The sequence below is a fragment of the Drosophila sechellia genome, chromosome X (assembly GCF_004382195.2).
Source record: "Drosophila sechellia strain sech25 chromosome X, ASM438219v1, whole genome shotgun sequence".
NCBI lineage: Eukaryota > Metazoa > Arthropoda > Insecta > Diptera > Drosophilidae > Drosophila > Drosophila sechellia.
This window is the reverse complement of record NC_045954.1, coordinates 22,204,107-22,232,085: the sequence shown is the minus strand read 5'-3', so window position 1 is coordinate 22,232,085 and position 27,979 is coordinate 22,204,107. Positions and strand designations below refer to the sequence as shown.

Here is a 27,979-nt window from a genome sequence, read left to right as displayed (position 1 = left end):
AGAAATGGGAAATAAGACGAGGGAAGTCGCGCAGTTTCGCTGCTACGGGCAAATTCTATATTTTCCTAATGCATTTCTTTTGGCAACGGAGAGCAGCCTCGCTCGCCTACAACGAATATTTTGACAGATATATTGGCATATTATGTTAGTCATTTCTCCGCCAGTGTGTGTGCACGGGCACACCCAGGCCCGTGTGTGGGTTTCCTGTAGCTGATTTTGTTTCCGTCCTCCAAGCCTTCGACCGCTTTTTGGCACCTGTCGTTTCGCGCATCATTTGCTTTGGCTTCACAGAGAAGAACAACTGAAAAGATGGATAAATTGGGTTGCTAGTACATTTATTTCGCAGATCTTCACTGGCTGGTATACGCGTTTTAATAAGCCAAAGAAGAAAACCGTGCTCGAAAAGACATTGGAAAACCGCAAAATTTGGCTATGGTAGCCTAATAGTTTACCATCTAGAGCCTGATTTCTGATTTCTGATCAGAATTGCAACTCACTCCAGTGAATTCATCCCGGTCCTCTTTTGCTAAGTGTATCGCCAAAGCTGGTGCAACGGAATTCGCTTTGACATCTCTTTGGGCCAGTTGCCACTCAAAGCCCATTACGCAGTTGGAAGTCCATCTGTCCACTGTCGACCTGCACTTGAATATTTAGTTTATTTTTGGTCTGCCTTTTTGTCGTTTTGGCCAATTCGCTGCGGAACGAGTTGAGCGCCCGACGTTCGGCCAAACTGTTAAGGTGAACAATAAAGAAATCTTCATAAAGTCCTAGCCGAGTCACGGTTAGCAGTACGGTCGGTTGAATGCGTTTCGCCCGGGGGTCTCTTTCGAAGTTGTGGCTAATCCAGCATATTTGCACCGAATTCATAGTGTGATACTTTCCGCAGACTTTTGGCCAGCTATCAAATTGTGAGGAAGGCCCCCAGCCGCACAATCGCCATTGTGCCAATGAAAATATACGGTTTATTGCATTCTTGCATTTGTTTTTCTTATGAACTTTGGTTGAATTTGTTGGTTGAATTTCAATTGACAAAAACATGATGGTTGCCTGATTCGTTTCGTTCGATTCAATTCGATTTGTTTGAGTTAATGGATCGAAACGCATTTTCTATAAATATAAACATGCATTACACTATTTTTTAGGCTTTAGTTTCGATTTGTGTTTACAATGGTTAGCAGAACTGTTGCGCTTACATATCTAAGTATAGATACACGTGTTGTTTCAAAAATGCTTGGATTTGAAAGGTTTCTGCACTAATGAATATACAACAAATGCTCAAATTGTACGCACATATATGAATATATTAAGTTACAATGGTAATAATAATAGTAAAATATGATACATCAAAAGATTCTGGATATACAAATAAGATTGCCTAAGTCTAACGATCAATTCATATGCCTAAGTAATCACAATTAAATATTGCTAAGGCTCGCAACAACGACAACAGCACTCACATATAAAACTATTGTAATGTAAAAAAAATTGCCCTAAAATTAAATCAACAACTTAAAAAAGAAAGCAGTTGCAATAACACAAAAAAAATAAGGTATTATATAACGCCAAGGCAAAAAAAATATGCAAAAGTTGATGTTAAGTAGTGTGTTTTGGACATGCTATGTACAAGTAATATTCGATTAAAACATTAAAAGACAATAAATATTTACTCAGAAAAGGGAAAAATGTTAAGGTGAGATAACTGTGAACAAACTTCAACACGCCATTGAAACGCTGTTGCTAACACGACACTATCCTGCACTAGACTATACGGCACCCAGCTACTTCCTGCGGCTCTAGTCGCTAGCCAGAGCCAGGAGTTGCTGCTGCTGCTGATGATGTTGCTATTAGCGTGTGGTTGCTACCGTGTTGCTGCCGCGAAATGTGCTGAAGAACCGCAGCAACAGCGACTGATCCTCGCCATTCCCATCCAGATGGCGGTCCAGACGCCACCCAATACTCGGTAGCCACCAGAAGGGCGTATAGCCATCTGGGTTGCTGCTGCTGTTGGGAGGTGTGGCGGCGGTTGCTGCTGATTCCGTACTTGCTGCAGATGCGACAATTCCTTCCGGCTCTTCGGCCAAGCGATCTACTCTAATTATTTTACTATTTCTATAGCTACGATTAGTAATACTTAAATCTTTTACTTCTGTTGATGCTGACGTTGCTGTCAAGCTGCTTTCATTAACCCCGCTCGATGTTGCAACTGTCTCTGTGGTGGCTGCTGTTTCAGATGTGCTCTGTCCCAATTGCGGCATCACCTTTGACCAATTTGTGTATGCTGCTGTGGTGGTGGCATCCTCAGTTGTTGTTGATGTTGACGCTGAAGTTATTTCTGTACTGGTTGGCTCAAGCTCTTGTTTCTGTGGCTGATGCTGCTTTCCTTGCTTGCCCTTTACCAGCTCGTTGATGAGCCGCAGTTCCTGTTGGACATCAATTTCACTGGTAGCCTTATGGCCCCCATCATTATCGTCGTCACCGCGTCCGCCAATTGTATTTGTCATTAAATTGTCATTGTCACTCACCGGCATAGCGGACTGCTCGATCGGATCGCCGGGAGTGCTGTTGCTGGGCTCTGGTGTTGCCGTCGTGGTACTGCTAGCGGCCTCATCTTCGACAAAATGCTGATAGTGAAACCGGTCAGTTGAGGAGCTTGAATCAGCAACATCAGCTGCAGTTGCCGAAGCTGTTGTCGTTAACTGAACCGGTTGCACTTTCGATTTTATCAAGACCAGGCGATTTTCACGTTCATCTATCTCGGGTTCTTCTGGCGGATGTGGTGATGATTGGCCAGAGGTGAAGGTGGCAGTCGATGTATCCATTGACGCCTCCGCAACCGTTGAGTCCCCTGTGGTTGTTGCCGTCTCTGTGGTATACTCGTCTTCCTCACTTGATAATATGTTCGTAGCGGTCACCTCCCCCTCTTCCTCTTCCTCTTCCAGCTCCGCTCCTACCTTCTCTGCAGCCTCAACCTCGTGTTTGGTTTTTACATCTTGGTCTGCGCTTAACGGCGGCGCCACCTTGCGATGACTAAAATGTGTCTGCACCAACTCAATGCTGCCATCGTTGACCGGCAAAAAGGCGTCGACCTTGAGCAGTTGTGCCAGATCCGCCTCCGCGTTAAATTCATTCAATGCGGTAGAGGAGTCATCACTGTCATTGTCGGTAAGAGAAGTGCTCACCAGGTGCACAGGGCCATCGTGCTCCTGCTCCGCCGGCAAAACAATGGACTCTACTTGGCCGATGTCCTTGTTGCTGGTGGTGGTGGTGTTGCTGGTCGGCATGGTAAGTGTTGTCGATGTGGAGAAGGCATCACTGGGGGCCGCCAGCAAATCGCCGCCGGGAATGCGGTTACTGGCGTCTCCCGAAGGAACAAACGGTAGGGCAACAGTCGCCGTTGACGTGGGCGTGGTGCTAGTTGATGTTTCTGCTGTGCTACTGATGTTTTTGACATATGTTGCAGCAGCCATGACCGGCGGCAGTGACAGCTCCTCAGGCTCACCCGTGCCCGTCGCGAATTTCTTCTCAAAAATATTGAATTTCAGTGGTGCATCCTCGCTGGGCAGGGCTTGATCCCCGGCGCCAACGCTGGACGGTAAACCATCCTGCATGGCTATAGGTATGACTGAAAGATCGTACACGATTTCTTCGCTCTCCTCGTCGTCGCCGTAGTCATAGTCTCCAATGGGTGGCGGTGGGGGACTGCCATTGGAACCCCCGGCCAGGATGAGTTCCTGTTTGACCAGATCCGTGGGATCAATGTTGGACTGCGGGATGCAAAGCTGGTTGAACAGCGTGTGACCCTGCGGACAGTGGCGAAACGGCAGCGTGAATATCGACTTGGCGGTTATCTTCTTCTCCTTGGTTAGGTTTCTCTGCTCTGGGTCCAGGTTCACCCAATCCTCCCACACCATCCTCTGGACGTTCCCCTCAATGGGGCGCGAAGTGATAGGCAGGGCGTTGTTGGCCCCTAAGAAAACCGTGAGCGCCAGAACAGCCAGCAGACAATTGGGCGGAGACATCTTCTCGGGACCGATCGATCGCTTACTCCTGGCTAGCGCTGAAAGACACAAAGAAGGGGACAACACATGAACAAAGTAAAATGACAGTTGCAGAAGTATACCTAATATGTCTGGGCAGACCAAGCGGGGCCACCCACAATGTAGTTGTTCCTCCCTCCAGATCACCCTAACCCGTAACTCTGCCGGAAAAACACCCACTCCATTCGATGTGGCCGTTGACGGATAATCGAAACCGAATACCGGTTCTGTAGCTGCACAGAGAGCGGTGATATGGACTTTTTTATGTGGGATTTTTCTCTTTTCCTGGCGTATACCTCATAGCTTGTAGAAACACATTAAAACCATCTGACCCGCAACTTTTTTCTCTACAAAACCATACGATTAAAACCTCGGGGGATTTATAATATCCACCCCGGGGATTAGGGGATTAGAAACGAAACACAAGCAAATATTGCTATGTGATTTAACACGGGATCCCTGCAATTTCATTCAGATGAGGTGTACCAATTCCGACTCTTCAGCAACAAATTGGCTATATCAACGGCTTCACTGCACACCAAAGATGGTCACAGGGCCGTTGCACATCAGTCACCATGTTGGCATGCTGTCATCGTCAGCAGCAACAATATGCGGCAACTGCAACAACTTGTTGATGCTGTGTCGTTGCAGTAAAATGATGTTGATACTGTTGCACGCGTTGGTCACTTCGTTGCTCCTGCTTATGTTTGTTCCTGTTGCCATTGCTGGTGTCATCCATAGCTCTTTGCGAGTAAATTGCAACTTTGGCGTATGCTGCTATGCATTCGGAAGCACGCACCAGCATCAGTGCTTTCTTACAACACGGCGTCGGAAGCGAGACGGAGGCGGCCAGAGCAGGACAGTGAGAGGGGCACACGCACGTTTGTACTACTAATGTAGGCATATATTGTACATATTTATATGTGTATGTATATATGTATATATGTAGGTTATCGGGGTTCTTCGAATTTATTAGTTCAAGTGTGTGACTCTTCAACCGCGACTTTTCTAACTGTTGCACTCGGTTTATGGCTGCTGCTGCTGCTTCTGTGGATGTTGCTTCTGTTGTTTGTTGTCATTATTACTTGTTAATAGCCCCGTGGAATCGGAAAGTGCGTGTGTCGCTGTCTCTGGGTCGCGTATTGGTCGTAAAAGCCGTCAGCCGTCAGCAGCGGAACTCCCATCTTTCCCCTCGGAACCCGCTTCGTAATGTCAAGTACCTAGGAGATAGTGGTTGTTTGTGTTGTTGTCGGGCCTGCCCGATAAGACTAATGTCACCAGTGTAACGGTGTTATATAAGGCAATGACTTTGACACTCGCAGCAATCGAAGATTGTGGTGGAGGGGGACGTGGACCTGGTGGACCTGGCACGTGAATGCATACCATGATCAGGGGAGCAACTATTTCGGATTCGGAACATAGCAGCAAGCCTCCCAATATAGCGACCCAATTTCACGTGGTGTGTTGTGTGGTCAACGAAATCACTTAGGAACATCACCAAAAGCATAATAAAAACAAACCTCCTTCTTAGTTGTTTAATAATACCCACAATTTTAAATATAATTTAATTAAATTAAATTGAAGTACCATAAAAGTAAATGATTTAGCAACTACTAAGCTTATTTAACACTTGTCAAGCTGCCATTGCATCGGGCCTGCTGCAATGAATAATCGTACTGTATAGGTTTAAAATGCATATCTGCCTGTCTTATTCCATCACTCGCCATCCGCCCAATAATGTGTCGCTCTATTTGCTGTTTCGATTTGCTAATCTATATTTATGAAGGGCCAGGAAACCGAGGGATCTTATGGAATGCACCGCTGGCGCTGGCATTCGGTGGACATGTGGCTGTCACCAGACATCAACTCTTATTTCAGCCACGAGAGTTCCGTGAAAACCCCCTAAAACATTCCCCCCTCTTTCCCCTTTGTGGGCCCGCGAAAACGCCCTATTGGAACCCCCGGAAATCCTCTGCAAACTCCTCACAGAGGGCCCCTTCCTCTGCGGTCAGCAAACAGACATGAAGGGTCGGACATTCCATCTTCCATGTCCTAAACATCGCAACATCCACATCCAGGGCGTTTCGCATCAGTGTCCAGTTGAGCTTCCTATATCAGTTCATCTGTCAGTTTGGCGGGGCCCAAATTGAAATCAACTTCACACGTCGCAAATTTTTAATTAAAAATCAGCAACTGATGTCAATTTTTGGAAGATCTCTTTTCGTTCCTGTTATTCTGCTCTTATTCGTTGTTTGTTGATTCGGACAAAATTTGATGCCTTTAACGCGGACATGGAGATAGAGATAAAAAAGGACATTTCGACATGTGGATATGGATGTGTCTGCTGTTTGTACATAATTCCGCAAACATACATTGACATCTTGCTAATACAAAACAGCAACACGTAGAGTTCGTTGTTGGGTGCCGGTGCTTCGTGTCGACACGTAATCAATTCGATTCAATGATTCAATCCCGCATTCCGCATCCTGGTCCCCGTATCCTGGCAAACACGCACAGTCATCCTAGATTTCCCGCAGCTGCGTAGCAGAACAAATGCGTGTTCAGGAGCCCACGGATTTTGACTTTTTTTAGAGCGCGTTCTGTCCCCTTTTTCATTTGCCCGCCGACGAACACGTTTTTCTTCCTCCGCCCTTTATTTCTGTTTAATTCCCACCCGGATTCAGCTTGATTCTTGACACACATATACTATCACCGCGATCTGAAATCAACATTATGTTCAGGTCCTTAGTTTCCGAAAGGGGCCCTTTAAAGGGATTGCAAAAAGTTATTTTAAAAGCCAGTGTCTGATAAATGATATAATTAATATATATAATGATTTACCCACGCATGCCACAAGCAAATATTTCACACTTCTCTGGTATTTAATTTGGATTTCTTTTCTTTATAGAACACTTTGTTGGATAACTGCCCTAAAAAAAGGTGAGTTCATTTGGTGTTCATTTGATTGCAGCTTAGAAATATTTATATTCCCTAGACTTAATGAATAATTCAAAAGCTCCGGCTTCAAAACCACCGCTAAGTTGCTGGTCAATTGCATCACTTGTGATCTCATCGATACCTCCTCCTTGCCGCTTTAATGCCATACAATATCGTAGCTAATGGCCACTTGAGAGGCTGGACATTCAATTGCCACTTGCTGGAAAGTGGTTCAATTAGCTGCAACTGCTTGCCGTAACGCAGATACAGATATAGATACTGTGTCAATGTTGGCTAAGAATTATACAAATTCTAATGTACGAGTATCTATCTAGCCGTCCGACTCGCTGCATCTTTTAGCTCGCCATTGCCGTCCACGCACGTGGACACTTTTTACAATGTCAACCAGTTATTCGGTGGATGGTTGGTGAAAGACTAAAATGCAAACTGAAACGTAACGACGAATTGAGTCGAAGTGAACGATGTTGCTGATGTTGCTGATGCGCCACAAGTGGCCGCAGTAGCAGCGGCACAAAGTGGTTCGCGGTGGAGTTATTTAGTTTTTATTGCCGCTTAACTGCCGGCTCGAAAGCCAAAGATACACTTGGAAAAATAGGTGGCACCGTTTCTATTAATTTTTAATTAATTTTAAAACTAAATGCAACCAAACACGTTCACACACAGTTCATTACGATTCATTAAACACGATAAACGAACTACCTTAAAGTTTGTTTGCACTTTAAAGATGTCTAAGTGCACAGACAATCATCACTCAGACGCCTGACGACTTGGCTGGCTGGCCTGCCAAATGGTGGCTCAAACAACGGACGGGGCTTTCAGCTATTGTTTTTCCGATTGGCTCGGTAAGGCACTTGGGCACCGTTACCACTAACTTGAATTTGAATATGAATGTGAAACAGCTCAGACGCTGCAGTCGCACTCGCATGAGATCACTGGGCCCTATCGCTGGAATAAAATCTGCACTCTGACATCATCTTCCGAGGGTAATTGCGGCGAATTCCATAATTCCACTATCCGCACCGCAGACAATCGATGCCGTTTGTGCAATTGCGAATCTCGTTTCCCATCTTCTGCCCCCCTTCCACGTCCTTTGCAAATGAAAAGCGCCATGTAGTCCCCCCAAGTCCCATAAGCGACAGGAATACGTGCCCAAATACTTCACACGACAATTTCCGATTTCCCCAGCATGCTCATGGGCTTTTCTTTCCCATCATCATAAACTATTGGAGTCGTAAATTGGAAAATTTCCAAAAAAACCGAAATGCGCGTGAATATCGTGCGTTAGAAACGCAATTAGTTTTCCGTTACCACTCGGCTTGGGGAAACGATTTGAATCAAATGGCGATTGAGTCCAACGCTGCAGGTGGCCGCAAGGGGACAGGATCAGTTCGCAGTTGCCAAACCATCGGCCGAGAGCATAACTTATATAACATATATAACAACTCAGTTCTAAATGGCTGAGGAGTCCGAGGAAAACCGAAAACTAACTAATCCAATTGGGGGCACACGCGCTCAGATCGACAATTAACGATCAACAATTGAAGGCGTCCAACTGAAAATTGTTTACGACATCGTCGTGCGATTTTGTTTTCCTTCATTTTTATTTTGATTTTTTTTTTCTTTTTTTTTTTGGCCTTGTTTTGGTTGGTTTTGGTGTGGATGCGGGTGCGGCGGCTATACTCGTAGTCTTGGCGATACAGCAAAGACGGGGGTTCTACGGTCTGGCACAGTCCACAAACACGCAGCTGACTGAAATGCGCACGCAGACGCGTGCCGAATTCATAAAAACGCATTCGCGTTCGAATCGATTTATGTACATTTCGGTGGCACTTAGGCATAAGACCCGAAGACCCCAAAACACCCAGAACGACAAGAGAGGCACGAAACATGATCCCAATAAATTGAAAAGCCCAAAAGGAAGTAAATAACAAACCGAAAAAAGCGTTTACAAACGAGCAGCAGAACGCAAAATCGGAATTGAAACTGGCCGGTAATGAAAATAGTTAAACAAAGGAAAGTCTAGTGATACAATTTTTAAATCTATACAAAAAATCAATTAGCACAACACTGAGATATGCTTATTTATGTATGATGTACCACTTCGTCCTCTGAGTTTAATGAAATCCGATTTAAAACGAAACAGATTTTAGCGTAATAGGCGTTGTTGGAATTGTCACTAAAACCTTCATGGTTAATCTCAGCTTTCAAACTCTTATAGTTCCCGAGATGTGGACTTTCACACAAAGACTGATAGACATGGCCAGATACATACATATGTACCTTATAGAACCAAGAAGTGAATAAAGTGTTAACTGACTTTTCCTTTATAATAGATTGGGAGCCATATAATAAGTCGCCCGATGAAAAAGAGCTTTTAGCCTAATCACAATATTATCCTCTGTTTCATGTCATGCGCTGAATTTGGTCAGAACAGATTATTTTTTCAGAATTATCAGATCATTTCTATGATATTAATAGCATGGCATGGCTATATCAACTCGCCCTTCGATGCTAGGGCACAATACAATGTGCATATATATTGTATATATTATATACATATATATATGTATTACCTGTTTAACGAATTAAAGTAATTATTCAAAGAATAAACTATTGGATTATTTTTAATATCATCGCATTGCCCATATCAAATGCATTCATTATTTAGAATTAGCCTATTTCGATATTATTCCTATCTATGCGTTTCTACTTCTTTTCTACCATATGCCAGGATATGTAAAAATCGCTTACTTATGACACATTGAAAAATGTAAAATGTTTCCGAAAATCAAAATACTTGTGCATAAGATTCCTCTGGGATATATTGATCTCCTAATATTTCTCAAAAATCATTTCGAACGGTCCGCGGAATCCCTGAAAATATGTTCAAATTATGCAGTTCCCCGCAGAGTCTTAACATTTCCCAACGTCATAATCTTCGGCCCCCAAATTCGTGACCCCCTCCAGAAGGTGTGGTAGGCCATTAGCATAAGTAGCGATTAGAGGCTACCAAGAATCGTGAGTAAGTCTAATTTGTTGCCCTCGCCTAAGTCTGATATATGAATTGCTTTACCGCCGATTTTTCGGGAGTCGTGGCTATATATCTATATATTAAGCATGGCTTCAATTTGGGTTCCCGTTTTGAATGACGCAAATAGTTTTCTAGACAGTATCCATATGCCATGTTTTGGCAGTTATTGGCCTTATTGATGTGGCTGTGTACTTACGCGTGAAACTAAACAAACTAAAGATGACGAATGATTTTCGCACTTCTTCCACTTTCTTACTAACGTATTATTGGAGATTTTTGCACAACGTTTGAAGGAAACGGTTGTTTTATTTTAAATTTAAATTTTATAAAAATAGTCCAATTAGTTTGGTTTGGTTAAATGATCCGGCCATTCACAATATATCACTTAAAAAAAAGAAACACACAAGAACCAGATTAGCGACTTGAATAGCTGAAATTCTGAATACAGACTGAGTGGAAAATACAAGAAAAATCACAGAGCAACCAAAACAAAATCTTGGCCGAGAGTAGCGAGCACACACAGCAGATGCAAAGACACAGAGATACGTAGATAAAACAAAATTCATGTGTGAGAGATACGAAGAGCACGCTGGAGATAAACTTACGCAATATAAAGAACCAAAGAGCCGAGAACCCGCAATGAAAAAGTATCTGCATCTGTTAATGCAGCTGTATCAGTATCTGTAACTGCGCCCAAACTAGTATCTGTGTATCTGAGTCTTGGCGATTTGGCGGTAAATCTTTGCCACACTTGTTTGTTTTGATCCTGAGGACAGGTAGAACACCGCATCCGGCCTCTCCCCCCCGAATCTACCTGGTAACCAGCCTTGAGATACTGTTCAATCAGAGCGAGACAAAGCGGGACGGAGCGAGGCCGAGAGAAAGAAGCCTATAGAATCGATAAGAACGTCCGCAAGTATCTTCTGCTGATAGCAGCGAACAAGCACAAGACATACAAAGTTGTCCATGAAATTGCACTCTCGTTCTCTGTAAATCTCTCCACCACTTCTCCGCAGTTTTTTTTTTACTGGTCAAGGCAAATTCCTGATAACGTACCGAGTCATATGATGCAACCAAGGTGAGACCCAACAACACGGTAATTAGATGTCGGCTAAGTTGGAAGGTACATATGAATAATGTGCTATGCGAACCTTTGGTGTAATGTAAGTGCAATTGAATTTATAACTTAACTATACTGCATAAACTAGTTGAGTCATTCAGCATCTTAAAGTACCTTCAGTGCTGCCAAAATAGCAAGAGAAGTCAAGAATCCAATCGAAACTCAAGCAAATACATCCATAACCTAGGTCAATGAATACAGCCATTCGCAACACCTGATTCCCCCCACACCCCAGCAACGCTTCACAACCCGATCCCTTGAACACAATCTCTTGGAAGCCGTTGGATTCTTTTCACGGTTCGTCGAAAGTGACTGATCACTCCGATCTCGAAGCTTTCGCTTTGGCACCGCAATATAAAAATGGAAAGAAAATAACCAGTGTTTGCAATACAATTAACGGTTGAGTGTTGACATCGTCTTCGCGACAACCGATGAGCTACAATTACAAGATCAGCGACGACAGTCGGCCAAAACTTATCCCTATATCTATATTTATGGCTACTGATGTCTTCCGCTCGCTAAGCATCTGTATCTGCTGAATAGCTGGTGCATCTGTGGCTTATCAAAAAGCCACTCTTTACCGACAGCCATTGTCTGCCCAAACTGTATGGATAGGAAAACATACGTATAATCAGATTTTGATGGACGCATTTATCGTTGGCAGACAATGCACAAATAGTAGAAGGAACTAAAGCAGCGGCAAACAGGAGCAGCAACAAGTGTATGTGAAACAAACATAACACTGAGACAACAATCGGAATGCAGTTCAAACGGTTTCATTTCATTATTTGCTCTCCTTTCTCATGCACCATGTGCATACGGGTATAAGACGGGTACAGCGAGCGACCTACCGAAGATGTTAAGTTCAATTAAAATAAATGCACATTTTTAAACCCATTACTCGTAGAGTAAAAGTGAAAAGTATGTAACAGGCGGAAGGAAGCTTTTCCGACTATATAACGTATATATATTCTTGATCAGGATCAATAGCCGAGTCGTCTGTCCGTATGAACTTCGAGATCTCAGGAACTATACAAGCTAGAAGGTTAAGATTCAGCATTTTAGAGACGAAGGCGCAGTGCAAGTTTGTTGACCCATGTTGCCACGCCCACTCTAACGCCCTAAAGTCGCACTTTGGAACAATTTTTAAATTTTTTCTCATGTTATTTCCAGAAAAATTATTTCATTTCGCGTTCGCATTCACACTAGCTGAGTAAGGGGTATCTGATAGTTGGGGAAGGTAACTTTAACCTCTTTAGATACTGGATACTCCTCCAGATACTGGAAAGAAATTAATTCCAAATAAACTCAGGCAATTAAGATCAGAGTTAATGAAAAATTTGGAAAGGTCCCGCAGTGTGTCGATTAACCGATTCGGAATCAAAGGTAACGCGAGAAATCCTCGAAAATGTTTGTTGGGTGGGTACCCACGTAATTTCTGTAAAAAAGGACCTGAAAAAAAGGACGCAAAAAGTATTGATCGGGCCCACTGGTGACTCACTTGTCATTGACATTGCACGTCTGCATGGCAAGGGTTGCAACTACTTTGCCACACAATGGGCTTCCTTGTTTTCTGGACATACACCCCACCCCCTTCCCCAAATAAAAAGTCTGAACGTTCAATGACAAACGGCCAAGCTGAATCAATCATCACCCTCTATCTCTGTGACGGCGTGACGAATGACTTCATAAAATATCTGACCAGACCCAATTAATAGATGTAGTTTCAATAATCGTTAAACTTTATGCTCTGGGCAAAACACATTTTCTTCTACAGAGTATTGTACTTTCATCAAAAGTCTTGAGCGCAATAATATGTGGTCTCAATACCACATAACTGCGACAAAAAAAAAGTTAAGCCAAGCAAATTAATGAAATGGTAATTTTTAAGTCGATTTCAAGTCGATTTTTTTTTAATTGTTGACATTATTTTGTTTTGGTTTTATGGCTTCTGGGAATTATATAAATTCAGTCATGCCGTAATCAACTTTTTAATCAAATCCCATTAGTACTTACTTAAAAACAAAAGAAAATTGTACTGAAATATAATTTTAAGCAACAACTTTCTCGCTAATAATCAAATACGACGAGTGAAAAATTCTCGAAATAAACTAGGTCAACTCACAGAAATCGAAAAATTTGAATGGAAATGGAAGGGAATATTATAAAAACGAAAATCCGAAAGGGAATTCAATTTAATTCAATTTTTACGAAATGCGATTGCTGCATTTTTATCAATTGGGCTTTTAGTTTAGTCGTAGTATTTTAATGCAACTCCCAATGAGCACTGAGTTCGAGAGGGCCAATTAACGGTGGATAATTAAGAAATAAATAAATGGGCACTGACTGGGGCTAAAATGGGGAAAAAGAAAACAGTTGTTTGGTATATATATTTACGTGTTCGTCGTAGTCGACGTGTTTCTTTTCGCGCATGTGGCGCGCAATTCAAGGCCAACCTTTATTTGTGCCATATTTCATTGTTTGAATTTTTGGGTTTTCGACGTTTTGCCTCTGTGGTGTAAACATACAAAAATTGTAAAATGTACTGTCCATGTGAGTTGAATGGGAAAACAGATTTTGAAACGGCATTCGGCCCATCCCAATGTATATTTTTAACTTCGCAATGTTTGAAAAGGGGCGATGACGGTGCAAATGAACAGGTTCGTCGTGGATATTCTCAGTTGAATACAAATCATAGTGAAAGACCCTTGATTGCATCTCGACATAGCTGGGGAGGTAATATATTTAATATTGAAGTAATTAATATTTAAATGATCGCAATAAGTTAATTGCATCAAGTAAGTGCAGTTTAACAAGGGCATTCAATGTTACCTTAATACGATGTCTTAATATTACATATATTGATCATTTTTATTTTATTTACCGAACTATTAATCGATTAACATGTTTACTCAACTCTAAAATATCTGCAGAAAAAAGAGTAACATCAAATATGTAAGTAAACCGAAGCTTAACACTAGTTAAATTTTCACTTAAAAAAATAAATCCACCGAAAAGTTACAAATATTTGCGTGCAGCAAGGCATTTGGTAGAAACATCATGAAACTATTAATTCATTTGCAGTAGGTGCCGCCGGACCTGCTTGTAATCTTTTCAATTGGCCATTTTTTGGGCCTTCATTTCGATTTTGGCTGCTGTATGCTCCTGTTTTGTATTTTGCGGGCTTCAGCTTTGCGGCTTATGCAGCGCATTTTTAAATGAATTGTTCGACAAATCAATTTGCATATTGCGCGGTACATTTGCGGTAACAACAGGCGGGCTAGCAACAAAAACAGCATCAACGCCAACAACATCGGTAGCTGCCCCAAGAGGTCGCCGCGCATTTCTAACCCTCGACCCGACCCGACAATTTACAAAAATATTTTTGTGTTCACACTCAATTAATGCCAATTGACTGCGAAATTGCCAACCCTTTTGACACGTTTCGAATGGAAATGAAAATAGATGTGGTGGATGTTCTCACGAACAATCTCGCCGTGCGTACAGTATCTATGTACATATCTATATGTACATATATCAGCGTATCTATGTATCCGCAATGCCCAAGCCAATTTACAGGATGGCCAAAGCTCGCGGTTTCGCTCCACTGCTGGATGCAAAGTAAATCAATAAATAAATAAATTGTCCCATGCAAAATTCATGAAGAAATTCTCAAAATACAACGGTCGCATTGATAACAACAGGCAGCCAGAACAACAACCTCGCATTATTCGCATTTTGAACGCAATTGAACTTTTCGCAAACATTTTCGTGGCAAGAGCTCCGGACCTTTTCCTTTTTTTTTATTGCCACATACACATATGAACAGTATTAAATTGAATTAAATTAATTGTAACAGCTTAATTGATGAATCATTTGTATTTTTATTGCATTAAATCGACTGAACCCGAGACAGAATGTGAGAACATTGCCCAAACTGAAATTTATGATGATGATGTGTGCCCAGCGAAGTTCAACAGATTAATTTAAATGGGTAGTGGGTAACTTGCCAGTGATTTTGGGACCTGTAAAAATATTATCTACGCATCTGTGACACATTAAGACAGCTTACTGTGTTTTATAGCAACGTTAAAAAGCTGACACAGTGACACAGATTGATATTATAACTTTTTTACTCTTTTACTGGCTCACCATGTTGTTTACCAAGCATTATATACCTAATATGTATATTTTGAAATATCAAAATCATTTGGGTAATCTTAATGGCCCGACTCTATTACTAAACGTCAGATTACCAAACATACAAATATACATACTTTAGACTCTACCCGATCTTGGACTATCTTGGACCGAATATTTATGTTTAATGTATGATGTTGATGATGTTTGATGACATTACAGGCACTTAAAGTGTAAGCCACTGTAATTATTTATGAGATATGCGCTGGAATCTACATATATCCCAAAAAGTATTATAGAAAACAATATGTGTATGCCTATGCACATATGCATGTACATATGTTTAAATGCAATTTTACATATGCATGTAGACCTATAAGATTTACTGCATTTATTTTACACGCATTTTGGATGATTTAGTGTTTGAATCACAGTGCAATCGCCGGAATCTGCCCCAGACCAAGAAAGACACGGCATTATGTAAGGTGAAAGAGGCATTTTTTATACTCGTATATTGTTAATGGGACTTTGGTGCACGGTCAGTTATCTTGGGGTTTTCGTCAGCTGTTTTTATCGCTTCCGGGCTAAAATTGAAATCCGAGAAAGAGACAGCCTGAATCGGGTAAGAAGAGTGACGGCAACAATTATATGCAGGTTCTTTTGCAGTGATTTGGCCACTAAACTTGTTCACTTAGCCATGCAACCCTGACACAAGTGTGATTCGCATGTAAATTGCGCGTCTGCTGGTTTTTTACCTTTTTTTTGCTTGGGTTAACCCGGTTCGCGAATTTGTACGAGACTCAACGATCTCTTTATATTCATTACGTTTTTGCACCCTATATGCTGGGACTTGTTTTCGATTTTATTTTAATTAAATTATGTCAACGCAATGAAAATGTTATTGAACCAGCACGAACGCTGCTTGCCAACTAGAGACGTATTCATTAATTTGGATTTTGCAACTTTTATACACAATGTGCGGTAACAGCAACACGAACGATATCAACATTGCCAATTTTAAAGCACATCGAACTTTTGGACTTCCCCCAATTTACGGGCATTGTGATAAAAAACCAAAAAAAAAAAAAAAAAAAAACAGTCAGCTTCGCGATGGGAACGAAAAAATAATATATTTGGGAGTAATTAAGAAGCATAGAAAGTTGGATGCTCTTCGTAGAAATAGGTTTACAGTACTAATGTAAATGAACTGTTCTATTTATTAAAGAAAATACTATTGATTTAGATACCGATAAAGACATATTATCAATACCGATAAAGACAAACAAATCCTATATTCCAATTCTTATTCAGGTCGGAAGTAATACCGCATGCCCCCATAGCGAATGCTACTGCGAATATAAAAAATTATTCGGACTAGACATAGAGAGCATTTTTAGCAGGAGTCAGCAAGAAGCAATCGTAAACAATTGTGTTTAATCAACTAAAATAGAGGAATAAGAAGTGAAAGTGCGAAGAATTAAAACTGAACCGAACTGAAGGGAGCGGAGGGAGGAGTGAATGGATTTGCGAGTGGGTGGGTTCATGGGTGGGTGGGTATTTGTGCCTGCGAAACTTGTCAACGCCCCCGCGAAATTGTTCCTTTGTGCGATTTATGGCAGAAAATATATCAGCTGCTTGTAAATATGCGCGAAAACGGAAACTAACCAAAACCAATAAGCTAAATACTTTTTCTTAGGTTTATTGAAAAGTAAGGGTTCTTTGAAGCAAAAAGTACAAAACACAATTTAATAAAATAAAACAAAAGATAATGCTATAGTCGAGTTCCCCAACTATCAGATACCCGTTACTCAGCTAATGGGAACGCGAAATTGTATCATTTTTCTGGGATATCCATAGATATTGGGAATGTATCTATATATATATATATATATAATATATATAAATGAGAAATAAATTGAAATTTATTTAAAAGTGTGGGCGTTTTGTAGGTGAAAGGAGGGACGTGGCCACAGTGTTTCTGGTATATAAATAAAAATTGGCAAGACAAACAATAAAACGAAGAAAAATCTTAACATTTTTCAAAGTTTTTTTTTTAAGTTTTTGGCAATTCGATAGAAATTTACAAGACTAATAAAATTATGCAAACATATGCAAGAACGTAGGGAGAGGGACAGGGTCAGATCGACTCGGCAATTGATCCTGATCAAGAATATATATACTTTATATAGTCGGAAAAAACCATGAAAACCAATACTCAATACTCACCAAGTCTGGCCACATAAAGCCAAATAACATGTGAATTGGTCGAGACGCAGTAAAAAAAAGATCTCTCCAAATTGCAGTTTGTTTGCAGAATGTTAATTCTTCTTTGTTTGTATGATTTGGTTGTGAGCAGGGGTAATTCTGCAATAAAAAAAGGCATAGACATGAGTTGTATTTTATATTACATTGTGCCCTATTTTTGGTGATAAGCAATATGAAAAAATATTTAATGGGATAAGAATGGTCCATTTGTTAACAGGAAGTCTTAACTGACGCATTAAAGAAAGTAGTTGGCATTGAAACGAATTCACAGAGCTCAAGTTTTGCAATACGTACACAACATCCGGAAATCGATAAGCGAATTCGTGGTTCTTTAGGTCTTAGGCTTATCAAGTCTAGACTTTTAAGAAAAACATGAATGCTATTCTACTCTTTGATATGCCAAAACTAAAATGCCTAGTTGCAATAAATATGTTTAAAAAATGTCTAGAAAGGCGATCTTTATGCTTCCAAGGTTGTTTTTTAGCAAAACGTTAATTCCTTGTTTTACGAAGGTGTTCTTTGATTTGTAGGCCAGTGTGTTCAGTGTTACAAATCCACTTATTTGTTGAATTTAACAGTTTAATTCTACGCCTCGATAAACAAACCGAACCCCAATCAAAATGAAGGCCCCTAAACCAACCCGAAACGCAACGCCATGTGTCTGTTTCAATCCCACGGATACGGATGAATGGCGGGCGGAGTAGAGATGTGCGCTCGTGACTCCACTGCGTCACGAGTTGCTGAAATGAATATCGTTGTAAAACTCATGATTAAGCTTTAGGAGCAATACTAGCTAATAGATGGGAAGTTCATGTAACAGTTGCCAAAATTGCTTGAATATATTCTATTTAGCCGTTGATATAGCCCAGTGATGGTCCTTACGGTGCCATCCAATGAATAAAATGAAAATGCGCTCACACGCCCACCACCAGCATACCAGCATGCTACAGGCACATCAGATGTATCTAAAAGCATGCGTTGCTGCTGATTGGAAAATCAAACAACTTTGACATTTTGATTTTCAAGGAGAATTCCAGCTAGACCTCCACCAAGATATTTTGTCCTAAAGATGTTGAACAATTAAACAAAAACGAAACAAAAGCATATCCCCTCAACAACATGTTTACATAAGCCGCTCAACAAAATTAACAGAAATTTTCATCTGGGCAAAGCATTTTCTATGTCGCCTTCCTTCCAGACATTCAAGATCGTGTTTGCTGATGGGTTTCATGGGCGTCGCGGGATTCCCAGACGAGGGGCTGGGTGGTAGGGCCCGGGTAAAAACTTGTCCAGAAATCAAGCGACCAATCAAGAAAGCAGCCAGAAAGCCACAATAATGCCAGCAAAGAGCAAGTCAAGAAAGAAAATAAAAATAAAAATAAAACGAGTGAAAAATGCCGCCAAAAACAAGTGCCAAAAACAAGTTTAAATGTCAAAATGTAACTCCCCCCAGACGACAAAAAAGAATAAAAATACAACCCAGGGGGCAACAACAAATGCTGCAATATTGCAAGTTGCTGGGGCGCCGTACCACCAACAAAAATCAAATCAGCGCCTGTTGCAATCGACGGACGTTGCTATTCATTTTGTTTTTTTTTTTGTCGGCTTGTTTTTAGTGCCGTTTATAATTCGCGCTTATGCAAAAAATGCTTAAATTTAACTCAATTTTTTTACTTGTTTCCTTCTGGCAATAAAAACGGGCAACAACTGCAATAACAACAATCGCAACGAGTTGGCGACGAAGACATATAAACGATAATCATCTTAAGTCCGTTAAAATTTATGACAATGAAAACTTCAACTACCACAAAAATTTCAGGGCGAGCGCGGGGTATTGTGGAAGTGTGACTCAAATTAAGAAGTCGTCAAACGAATCTGCAGTTAAAAAAAAGTAAAAGGGGTCTTTTTTATTCTGGGGCCAGACGAGTTTTCGAACAATCGAATTGAGTTAATACACGCTAACTAGTGCTTTACCTAGCACTAGTCAGAACAGTAACGGTCATAAGAGTAGACTGGGTATCCTGTAGAATGATGCCCTATTTGCCATCAGCACGGTTTCTTTCGATATTTTCGATAGTCCTGATAATTATCAATGGGATACGGCGCAGGTCTAGACAAGAACTGCGACCAAGACCGATTAATGTTTAATTAATTGCGCTTGTCTCCTTAATGGCGTCATCATCATCTTGTATCGTCGGTGGAGTTCACAGTCTTTAGATGGAATAAGCCAGCTCATCTCAGGAACATGGGGGTGGAGTGAGCTAGGAGCAGCAATCTTTATCAACAGTGACAATATGTATGTACATAAGCCGTCCCAGCTACACGGCAGTGCAATTTGCATTCTACTGATTACTCGAACTGATACTCAAATAATGAATTCCACAAGTCTGTTGATACCTATTTCCTCCCTGTTCTCTCGACCCTCGAATTGTTTTTCACAATGGTTTGCACCGCGCCTGGCTTTTTTTGCGACTTTCCTCAAACTGATTTGTGCTTCAATTTTGAAGAGTCTCCTTTGCATTGCCCTCAGTTCGGCTCGGTTCGGTTACCCAAAGTCATTAAACTTTCTATGCCGCGTTTATCACTGTTGGCTGCAGTTGCTACAGTTGCCGCTGACGTGCTGGCCGCGAGCAACATGTTGCAGCTGGAGCGCAACGCCTGCCGCTCGCCCGCTCATTAGCCCAGTGATTTTGGACCCACCGGGCAAATAACAATAAGGTATCTATTGCAGCGCTGATTTATCTAGCGTCTCACGTTCGCACAGGGCCTGGCCATGATCCTCCGACCAGTTGTCTTTGGATAGTGGGTGGGTGATTGGGGATTGGGGATTGAATTCAAGTTTCCACTTGCCGCGCGCATCGTTTAATCATCAGCGTCAATTCAATTGCTTCGCACTACAAAACATTGACAGCCGCAAAGTTAGCAACTCCCGATGTATTTGTTATTTAGTGCACTAGAAGAAAGATAGATCCAATTGCTTAGTAATCAAAAATCAATAGGGTAACCGTTAGATGCCACATATCATGGTTTTCTTATTCACATTTCGTAATGACTAACTGTTAAGTAAGACAGTAAATAACCTCCATGATTAATCAAATGGCTACTATTGAAAAGTAATTCCAAATATTGAAATAAGTCTTCGAATGCAAAGTTTCGTTCTGACACCGTACATTTGTATTTGCGAAACCGCCACCCTGAGGGCGTCTACAGTTCATGGGAATCCGCTCCAGATGATGCCACATACAGCAAACAAGATTTGCTGCATGTGCCGCTAACTGCAGCAAAAGCAACACAACAGCCACATCAGCAACAACTGCTGCAGCTGCTGCAAACTTTGACCCCGCGCTGCGTTCTCAGGCGTTGGCGTGGGTGACACCAGGGGCGGTCTCCAGGGGGCTTCTAGAGAGGGGGGCACTTCCGAGGGCCACTGGAAACTGCTTGCTTGCAATTCGCTGTCGCAACAATTTTAATACACTCTTACATGATTTTGCAGCGTACAATACAATGCGAATCGCTGGTGGGGCTGGCGGCTGGCTGCTGCAAGTGTTTCGTGTTTCGGGACCTATTGTTGGCAGATCTGGTTGTCTGTCAGTCAGTCGGTCGGTCATGTGGCCGAGTAATTGATCATGCCATGCTCTGTGCTCGGCAGCACAAAGACGCCTCACAAAGAAAGACAGTTCTACAGAAAATTCCGCTCAGATTTCTTGAAATGTAACCCCCCTCTACCCACAAATATTTATTATGTGAGGTTTTTGGTCATTATGAAAACCAAGTAAATTTTAGATTGTGTCCACATTTGCAGTTTGTTTAATTAAAATTAGGCCACCGCGTGTAATTTTTAGCAAATGTTTTTATTCAAGTATGCATACTTACTTACACGCCGTGGCTCAATGCAAGTGTGTATATTTCCCTTTCTTTTGAATAAATGTAAATTTGTAATTACAGAATTCGTAAGAGTTGCTTGCGTTTAATGGTTTGAAATTAGTGCGTTTTAAACGCTGTTTAATTCGATAATCATCTCACGGGCTTATGGTGTTTGTTTGCTTAAGAGGGCTGTTGTTGTTCCTGTCATTAAACAGAAAGCCCCAAAAACGAAACACTCCATTATAAACTACAGCAACCTCAACTACACTGCGGCAACATGCTAGCATAAACAAGGAGTAACATAACAAGAAGTGGCAAAAAAATATGGCAAAATATAATACAGAAGTGTGGGAAAAAATGCCAAAAACCGAACCAGAATTTTCCACTAACACCTCTCCCGGCCACCGCAAACAACTGTAACGAACGCCAACAATAACACCAGCCACATCAGCGGCACGGCGGCTGCAACACCAGCAACAACAGCTCAAACACCCCACGGTGGCAACACCAGGAGTATCAAACTCGCGTTTTCATTTTGCGCGGATCCGAAAACTTGCAATGCAAATGCTTTGCATTCCATCAACACACTCCCACTGGCCGCCTCTCACCTGCCACGCCCCCATTCAGTGTGTGCCGCCAAAAAACGTAGAAGCCGAATTGTAGGCTCTGGGCCTGGAACACAACGATAGCGTTGTTAAAACATATGCTTTCGCACTTGCCATGCTCGAACATAAAATTGAGATGGTGTTGGAAACGGGGAAAAGCTAGCGAGGAGAGTGGATGTAGGGAGGGAAAATCTCGGGAAATTGCCTTTGAAAGAGCGACGAAACAGATGAATCGTCGTGACATACTCGAAAAATTAAGAAGCAGTCATGCTCATAATCCCTAACCCTAACCAAGAAGAAAAATGAAAAGCAAGAGAGAATGCTAATAGTCGAGTTACCCGACTATTAGATACCCGAAATTTTATAATTTTTTTGGAATATCGATAGGTATTGGGAAATAAAATGAGAAAATATTTGAAAATTGTTCAAAAGTGTGGGCGTGACCGGTTTGGCGTCTTTACGGCGTTAGAGTGGGCGTGGTAAAGTTTTATGGCAAATCGATAGAAATTTGCAAGGCTAATAAAAATGTAAAAATATTGAAACCCGCTCTATAAAAGTGTGCGCGTGGCAGTTTTGTGCGGTTTGTGGGCGTTAGAGTTGGCGTGGCAACATGATGAGTCTTTAGCATCTGTATGCTGGCTGAATCTCAATCTTCTAGCTTATAGCTTTATAGTTCCGGAGATCTCGACGTTCATACGGACAGACGACCAGTCGGACAGACGGACATGGCTAGATCGACTCGGCCATTGATCCTGATCAAAAAAATTGTAACATCACCGGGGCCGGCAGTCCACTTAGTGACGATGAGCACTAAAGAGTTGTGTTGTATAATACAAAATGTGATACTGTTGTCCGATTAGATCCAGTTTATCTTCACAAAATGTGATATCAGGAATATTTGGAGTTGGAGGTGCCACCGAGTTATTGTCTAATTTACAACAGAGAACGCCTTACTGCATGCCTCGACCCAGTGCATACCCATTCCTCGGCTAAAGGTGTTAGATTAAGTGCTGACAACTTTTTAATGGATGGTCCGCTTAGAGACATTCGTGCGGAAGTATGTAGGTTGGTACTGGGGGAAAGTCCAGCTCTACGTAGGCCCTTCTTAAATCTTACTTTCCGTCTTCTACTTACATGGCTCTAGGCCATCATTTCGCTCTCTTACAGTTTTTAAAGTTTTTAAGTTGCTCACTACACGCGGCGAATGATTAAATCATTTGGCCAAAACGAAACACTAAGGGGGCGTGGTGTACAGCGTACATGGAAATCAAAACGGAATATAAAATGCGTAATAAAGTGTAATATAAAAAAGAATTGTAAGCGGAAGTGGCAGCGACGCATTTAGCTGGAACAGAAACGGACTTATGTCGAGAAGCGGAAGAAAGAGTCGTCATAAAGAAAGAAGAACGGCGGCGGCGAGCGATGGAAATTACGAGCACTGTCCACGGCCACGGACAAGAGCAATAAAGAATCGCATTGTAATAGCGGCAATAGCAACAACAACAGCAACACAGTGCTGGGGGCAGTGCACCTGCGGCTATATCCATTGGGGTCCGTACAGATACAGTCGCTACAATTCCGATGAAGAATTCTGCTTCCGTTTGCCACAGCCACAGCAGCAACAGCAACAGAAACAACAGAAACTACAGCAAAAGCCAGCACACACTCAAAAAAAAAACACCCAAATCGATCGATCGAACGAACATACAATATCTTGTAGTGATTATTCGGTGTGCCTCGTTATTGGTATCAATGTAGTGGTACATGGAAAGCAACGCGCGCAACCTAGATATTCACGATTGTCCGTAAGACTCGAAATGTAGATTTCTTTGAAGCACTTTAGTTTACGAGGAGGGACAAAGAAACACAATATTCAAGGATTGTTGCTTCGAATGCGTTCAGTCGCGTAAGAAGCTTTCACAGCAACGGCACTCGTGTTGTGAATAATTCAGGAGTACTATCAGGCTACCTACCACCTACGACAAAACTCAACGAAAATATATTTCTCGCTGTGCATCCGTGGCAACCGAAAGGGCGTAACAGGTTCTGCCCCAGTAGCAGCCGCCCCCATTTCGTTGCCCCTTGGCTCCTCGCCACCCCACCCTCACAGCCATCCCCTCCACCCCCACCCCGTCCCATGGAGCTGAGGCACCTGTTCGTCGACACTTTGATGCTTGGCTGGTTTTAGGCGAACGCGCTGCGTGCTCCGCTTCTGACTTAGCGATGACTCAGCTAACGTGTTCCGCCCGAAAAGGCCCATGGTACACCCCTCATCCGCTAATTCATCCGCCTTCAAGCCTTAATAACCATGCGGGAGGGTGATGGACAGAGGGAGGGGGAAACGCGCCGCTGCACATGGGGCTCAAAGTTATAAAAGGCGTGGGGGGTGGGGGTGGTGTTGGCGTTGGGTCAAAAGCTACTGGTGGCGGCGGTCGTAAAGGGGGTCTAGACAGGTGGATCCATCGCTCTAACGGCGAATATGTATTACCTTATTAGCATGGGCTGCCCAAACTCAGTTTCAACAGGTGAATATCTAACTGAATGAATGAATGGAATGGGCAAGTGATGCCGAAACAAGATAAGTAAATACTGCAATTGCACGACTTCTGGACCAGAACTCATGTAAATGAGATGGTAAGTTGGTAAACATATGCGTACTACGTCGACTGCCATTGTCCTCCATTTCGGATCGCTTTTCGTCGGTGTAGTTACAATATATATTATACGAGTATGTATGTACCTACTCCATACATCCATACATTTCTAGTCCGTGGGACTAGCTACTGCGCTGGTATGTACATACATATGTATTAAGTACTTACAGGTACGAACTTTTACGGAACTTCTTACTTCAGCATTAGCCGATTTCTTGGAATCCGCTTGAAAGCATAGTACGAAATGGGAATAGGATAGATTCCAGAAATTCCAGAACAAACAATCCCCAAGTTTTTCGTGTAAGTGGAGGTCGTATATTGCCATCGGTATTTGGTTTTTGGTTTTTGGGCCCTCAGGCACGTACTGCCATATGGATCGCCCGTTTAATGCTGTTTGCCCCGATGCAGCTGAATCAATTTTACCACGGCTACATAGCCATGGGCACCAGAGACTCAAAGAGCCTCGAAAATGATTTCGTGATAGATTCGTTTTTTTTTTGGTTGCTCATTCCATTCTGCGGTCCCTGAGGGGGTATCAACATAGGCATAGGTATCAAAATGTATGTCGGGAAGACAATAGCTGCATATATCCTTTTAATCAGATAACTATTTTAGGAGTTATGTATTACATTTAATAGGTCTAAGCTCAAAATTCACCAGCTGAGTGAGTCTGACAGCTATCTGATAGTCGAGGCAAACTCTGCATATAGTATTTATATGTATACGTACCATCACAGTCCCCGGAATTTGATTTTCGTGCCGTCTGTAACACTTTCTAATGCTGATAATGACTTTTGTAATTCATGTCTGCGCCAAAACAAAAAACGAGAACACGGAAAAATGCACTAAATATATTCATAAATAAATGTTAACAATTTCCCTGGCACTTGAGTGCATTGCCACCCTTCCAGCTCTTTATTTATTGGACAGTCGGTTAAATGCAATTAACTTGGTTACACTTTCATGCGGGAATGAACTTTGGTGCCGAAATTCGTTCATGGTTTGCATTTAGTTTTCCATTTTAAGCCGCAATGTATATGATTTGCGTCCAGCGGAAGTGGCAAAGTACTTCGGTGATAGTCACCGCGTGACTACATCGGCATTATCATCATTATGTCCATTGCCAGCGACATGGAGCTCATCTCTATAAACATAATCGTGAACTCACTTGTTTGGCAAATGTTTGAGAGCGCACCCCGATAAGACACCTTAATGCTCCTCGAATTTTGTGGATTTAAGCAGTTCGAAGTTTTGGTTGATGATGATACTAAGATTGGTTATCATCATCCATTGTGGTCACGTCGTGAAATAGATTTTTGCAATAACTAGTAAGGCACTTTACTAGGTTGAGAAATGTGCACGTGTCTAATTAACACTGCATTTGATATTTATCAGTTAATTTTTAGGGAAACAATAGGCTGAATCCACTTGTGCGCGTAATAAATAGCTGTTTCGAAAAGCATTAGACTAAATACCTCGCCCGCGATTTGGTTCATTCATTTAAGATCCCAAGAGGCGGCTCTGCATCTGCAGAATGGCTAAATTTCCCACATCCGCAGAGTCAGAAGGTCAGCATCGGGCGTGAGCCCGGAAAATCCGCTAGGATAAGCCCACGAAAACGAGACATCCCGATCCGGAGACCCAGGAAATAATGCAGCGGGATGATAATAAGGAGTACCAGAAACGAGATACTGTGGGTTCTGTAAAGTCTGTAATCCGAATTTGCGGGGCTGTAAACATTTCGCTTGCTTCGTTTCAATTTAATTTGCATTAAGAAACAAGTTTCGCAGCGCAAAGTAATGATGGGGTATTCGATGGGCATTATAAAACACACATAAACGTTAAATAAAAATACATACATATGCATGTACAATCCACTTACTTTTGCTGTTTTATATCCCAAAACAAAGACGCCGAAGAAGGTGCGCTGCTTTTGCTTTTCGTTGCTTCTTCTTTGTCTTTCCCCGACTTTTGTTTTTGTTTGATTGTGGGTTAATACCAAGTTGTTGTAAAAATAAATTAGCATATAAATAAATACTAAACACCACAAATTGGCTCGACTTGAATTTCGTTTTGATGGCGGTTGAGTTTATTTTTTTTGTTTGGTTTTTTAAGAATTTTATATTTTATGCATATGTGTGTTGGTTAGCTTGCTGGTAGGAGCCAGTTCAAACTTTTTTGTAAGAAGATACTAAATCTTGTTCAGTTGCTTTAAGTTTTCCCGTCGCTGGTTGCCTTTCATTTTTCGCTGCAGTTGTACATTTACTATTGTTAGTCTCATTAAGACAACACTGTTTTTTATTCGATTTTGTTGTTTTCTCTATTTTATTTCTGCAACTGTATCACATGTATTATCATATCATTCACAAAGACTTTAGCACACACGAAAAAAGAAAACAAAAACTACAAACAAAAAACGTTTTCAAAAGGTATCAATTGTAATATCCTGTTTGTGGAAAAAACGAAAGAGAATTATTTTTCGTACATTCGTATTGAATGCAATTCCAAAATAATGCCTACAATGGAAGACGCCATGTGCACCGAAAAAAGGTTAAGATTGTGAAATAATTATTCAATATATGTGAAATATCATTGTGAAGTAACGTTATCTAAATATTTGTAACACAAAGCTATGTTTTTTAGGAACATGGTTGGTACTAGCATTTTAAAGTTGATCTCTGGTTTTTCAGTGCACATAGGCGAATCTATATGTACGGGCTCATACATATATTTTTAAGATTATAAATTATCGGGCGTCTGTTGCTGTAAAGCCAACAACAACAACAAAAGTACAACAACAACTGTTTCACAATGTAGTATAAACACAAAAGCATAGTATATTAATACATGCCTCGTAGTATGTATTTTATTTTATTTTACTTTATTTTCACTTCGTTCGTTCCCTCTTTCCTGTTTTCTTTTACAGATATGCAATCGAGGGTTTTTTTGTTTTGTTTCAGAGTTTAGGTTCTTGTTCAAATTAAAATTAAAATCGGGTCAAATTTAGATACATTAAAGAGTTTATATTCCCATTTTACTATTTGCTTTTAAGTTATGCGCACGTTTTGACCGATTGCACATGTCTCTGAAATATTGAATTTATGTTACAAATTCAATCGAAACGATAGTGTTACTTTACTTTTTTCATTTGCTATTGTTGGTGATTTTTATCCGCTTTCTTTCCCACTCATTTCTTTTAAGTTATTTTCGCAAAGAGACGCTGTAAGGCGGAAGAGAAAACACGCACCGTTACCGATCACGTTCACAGTTGTTTTTTGAATGAGAAGTGGCTTCAAAACGTAGCG

General features: G+C 41.4%; 2 protein-coding genes across 7 annotated transcripts in view; one reads left to right on the top strand and one right to left on the bottom strand.

Annotated features, from left to right (window-relative positions):
* Positions 1–27,979, top strand: part of LOC6621439 (chaoptin) — a 239,917-nt gene that overhangs the window by 176,830 nt on the left and 35,108 nt on the right. Inside the window, exon 5 of the mRNA XM_032725663.1 lies at positions 6,946–6,977. The gene's annotated coding sequence lies outside the window, so the exon portion shown is untranslated. The remainder of the gene's footprint in view (positions 1–6,945; positions 6,978–27,979) is intronic.
* Positions 35–27,949, bottom strand: LOC6620086 (protein folded gastrulation). Of its 6 annotated transcripts, none has more exons than XM_032725668.1 (5): positions 27,814–27,949; positions 26,557–27,120; positions 17,513–17,650; positions 2,523–4,057; positions 35–301 (listed from the first exon to the last, which is right to left on the bottom strand). In XM_032725668.1, the coding sequence occupies exons 4-5, from the start codon at positions 4,017–4,019 to the stop codon at positions 146–148; spliced, it is 1,653 nt and encodes a 550-aa protein (XP_032581559.1). In that variant the 5' UTR covers positions 4,020–4,057; positions 17,513–17,650; positions 26,557–27,120; positions 27,814–27,949; the 3' UTR covers positions 35–145. The 6 variants fall into 6 exon arrangements, with proteins under 6 accessions (XP_032581559.1, XP_032581558.1, XP_032581556.1 ...); XM_032725667.1 differs by lacking the exon at positions 35–301 and adding an exon at positions 943–2,447 and having other exon boundaries at positions 27,814–27,947; XM_032725665.1 differs by lacking the exons at positions 35–301; positions 26,557–27,120 and having other exon boundaries at positions 943–4,057; positions 27,814–27,947.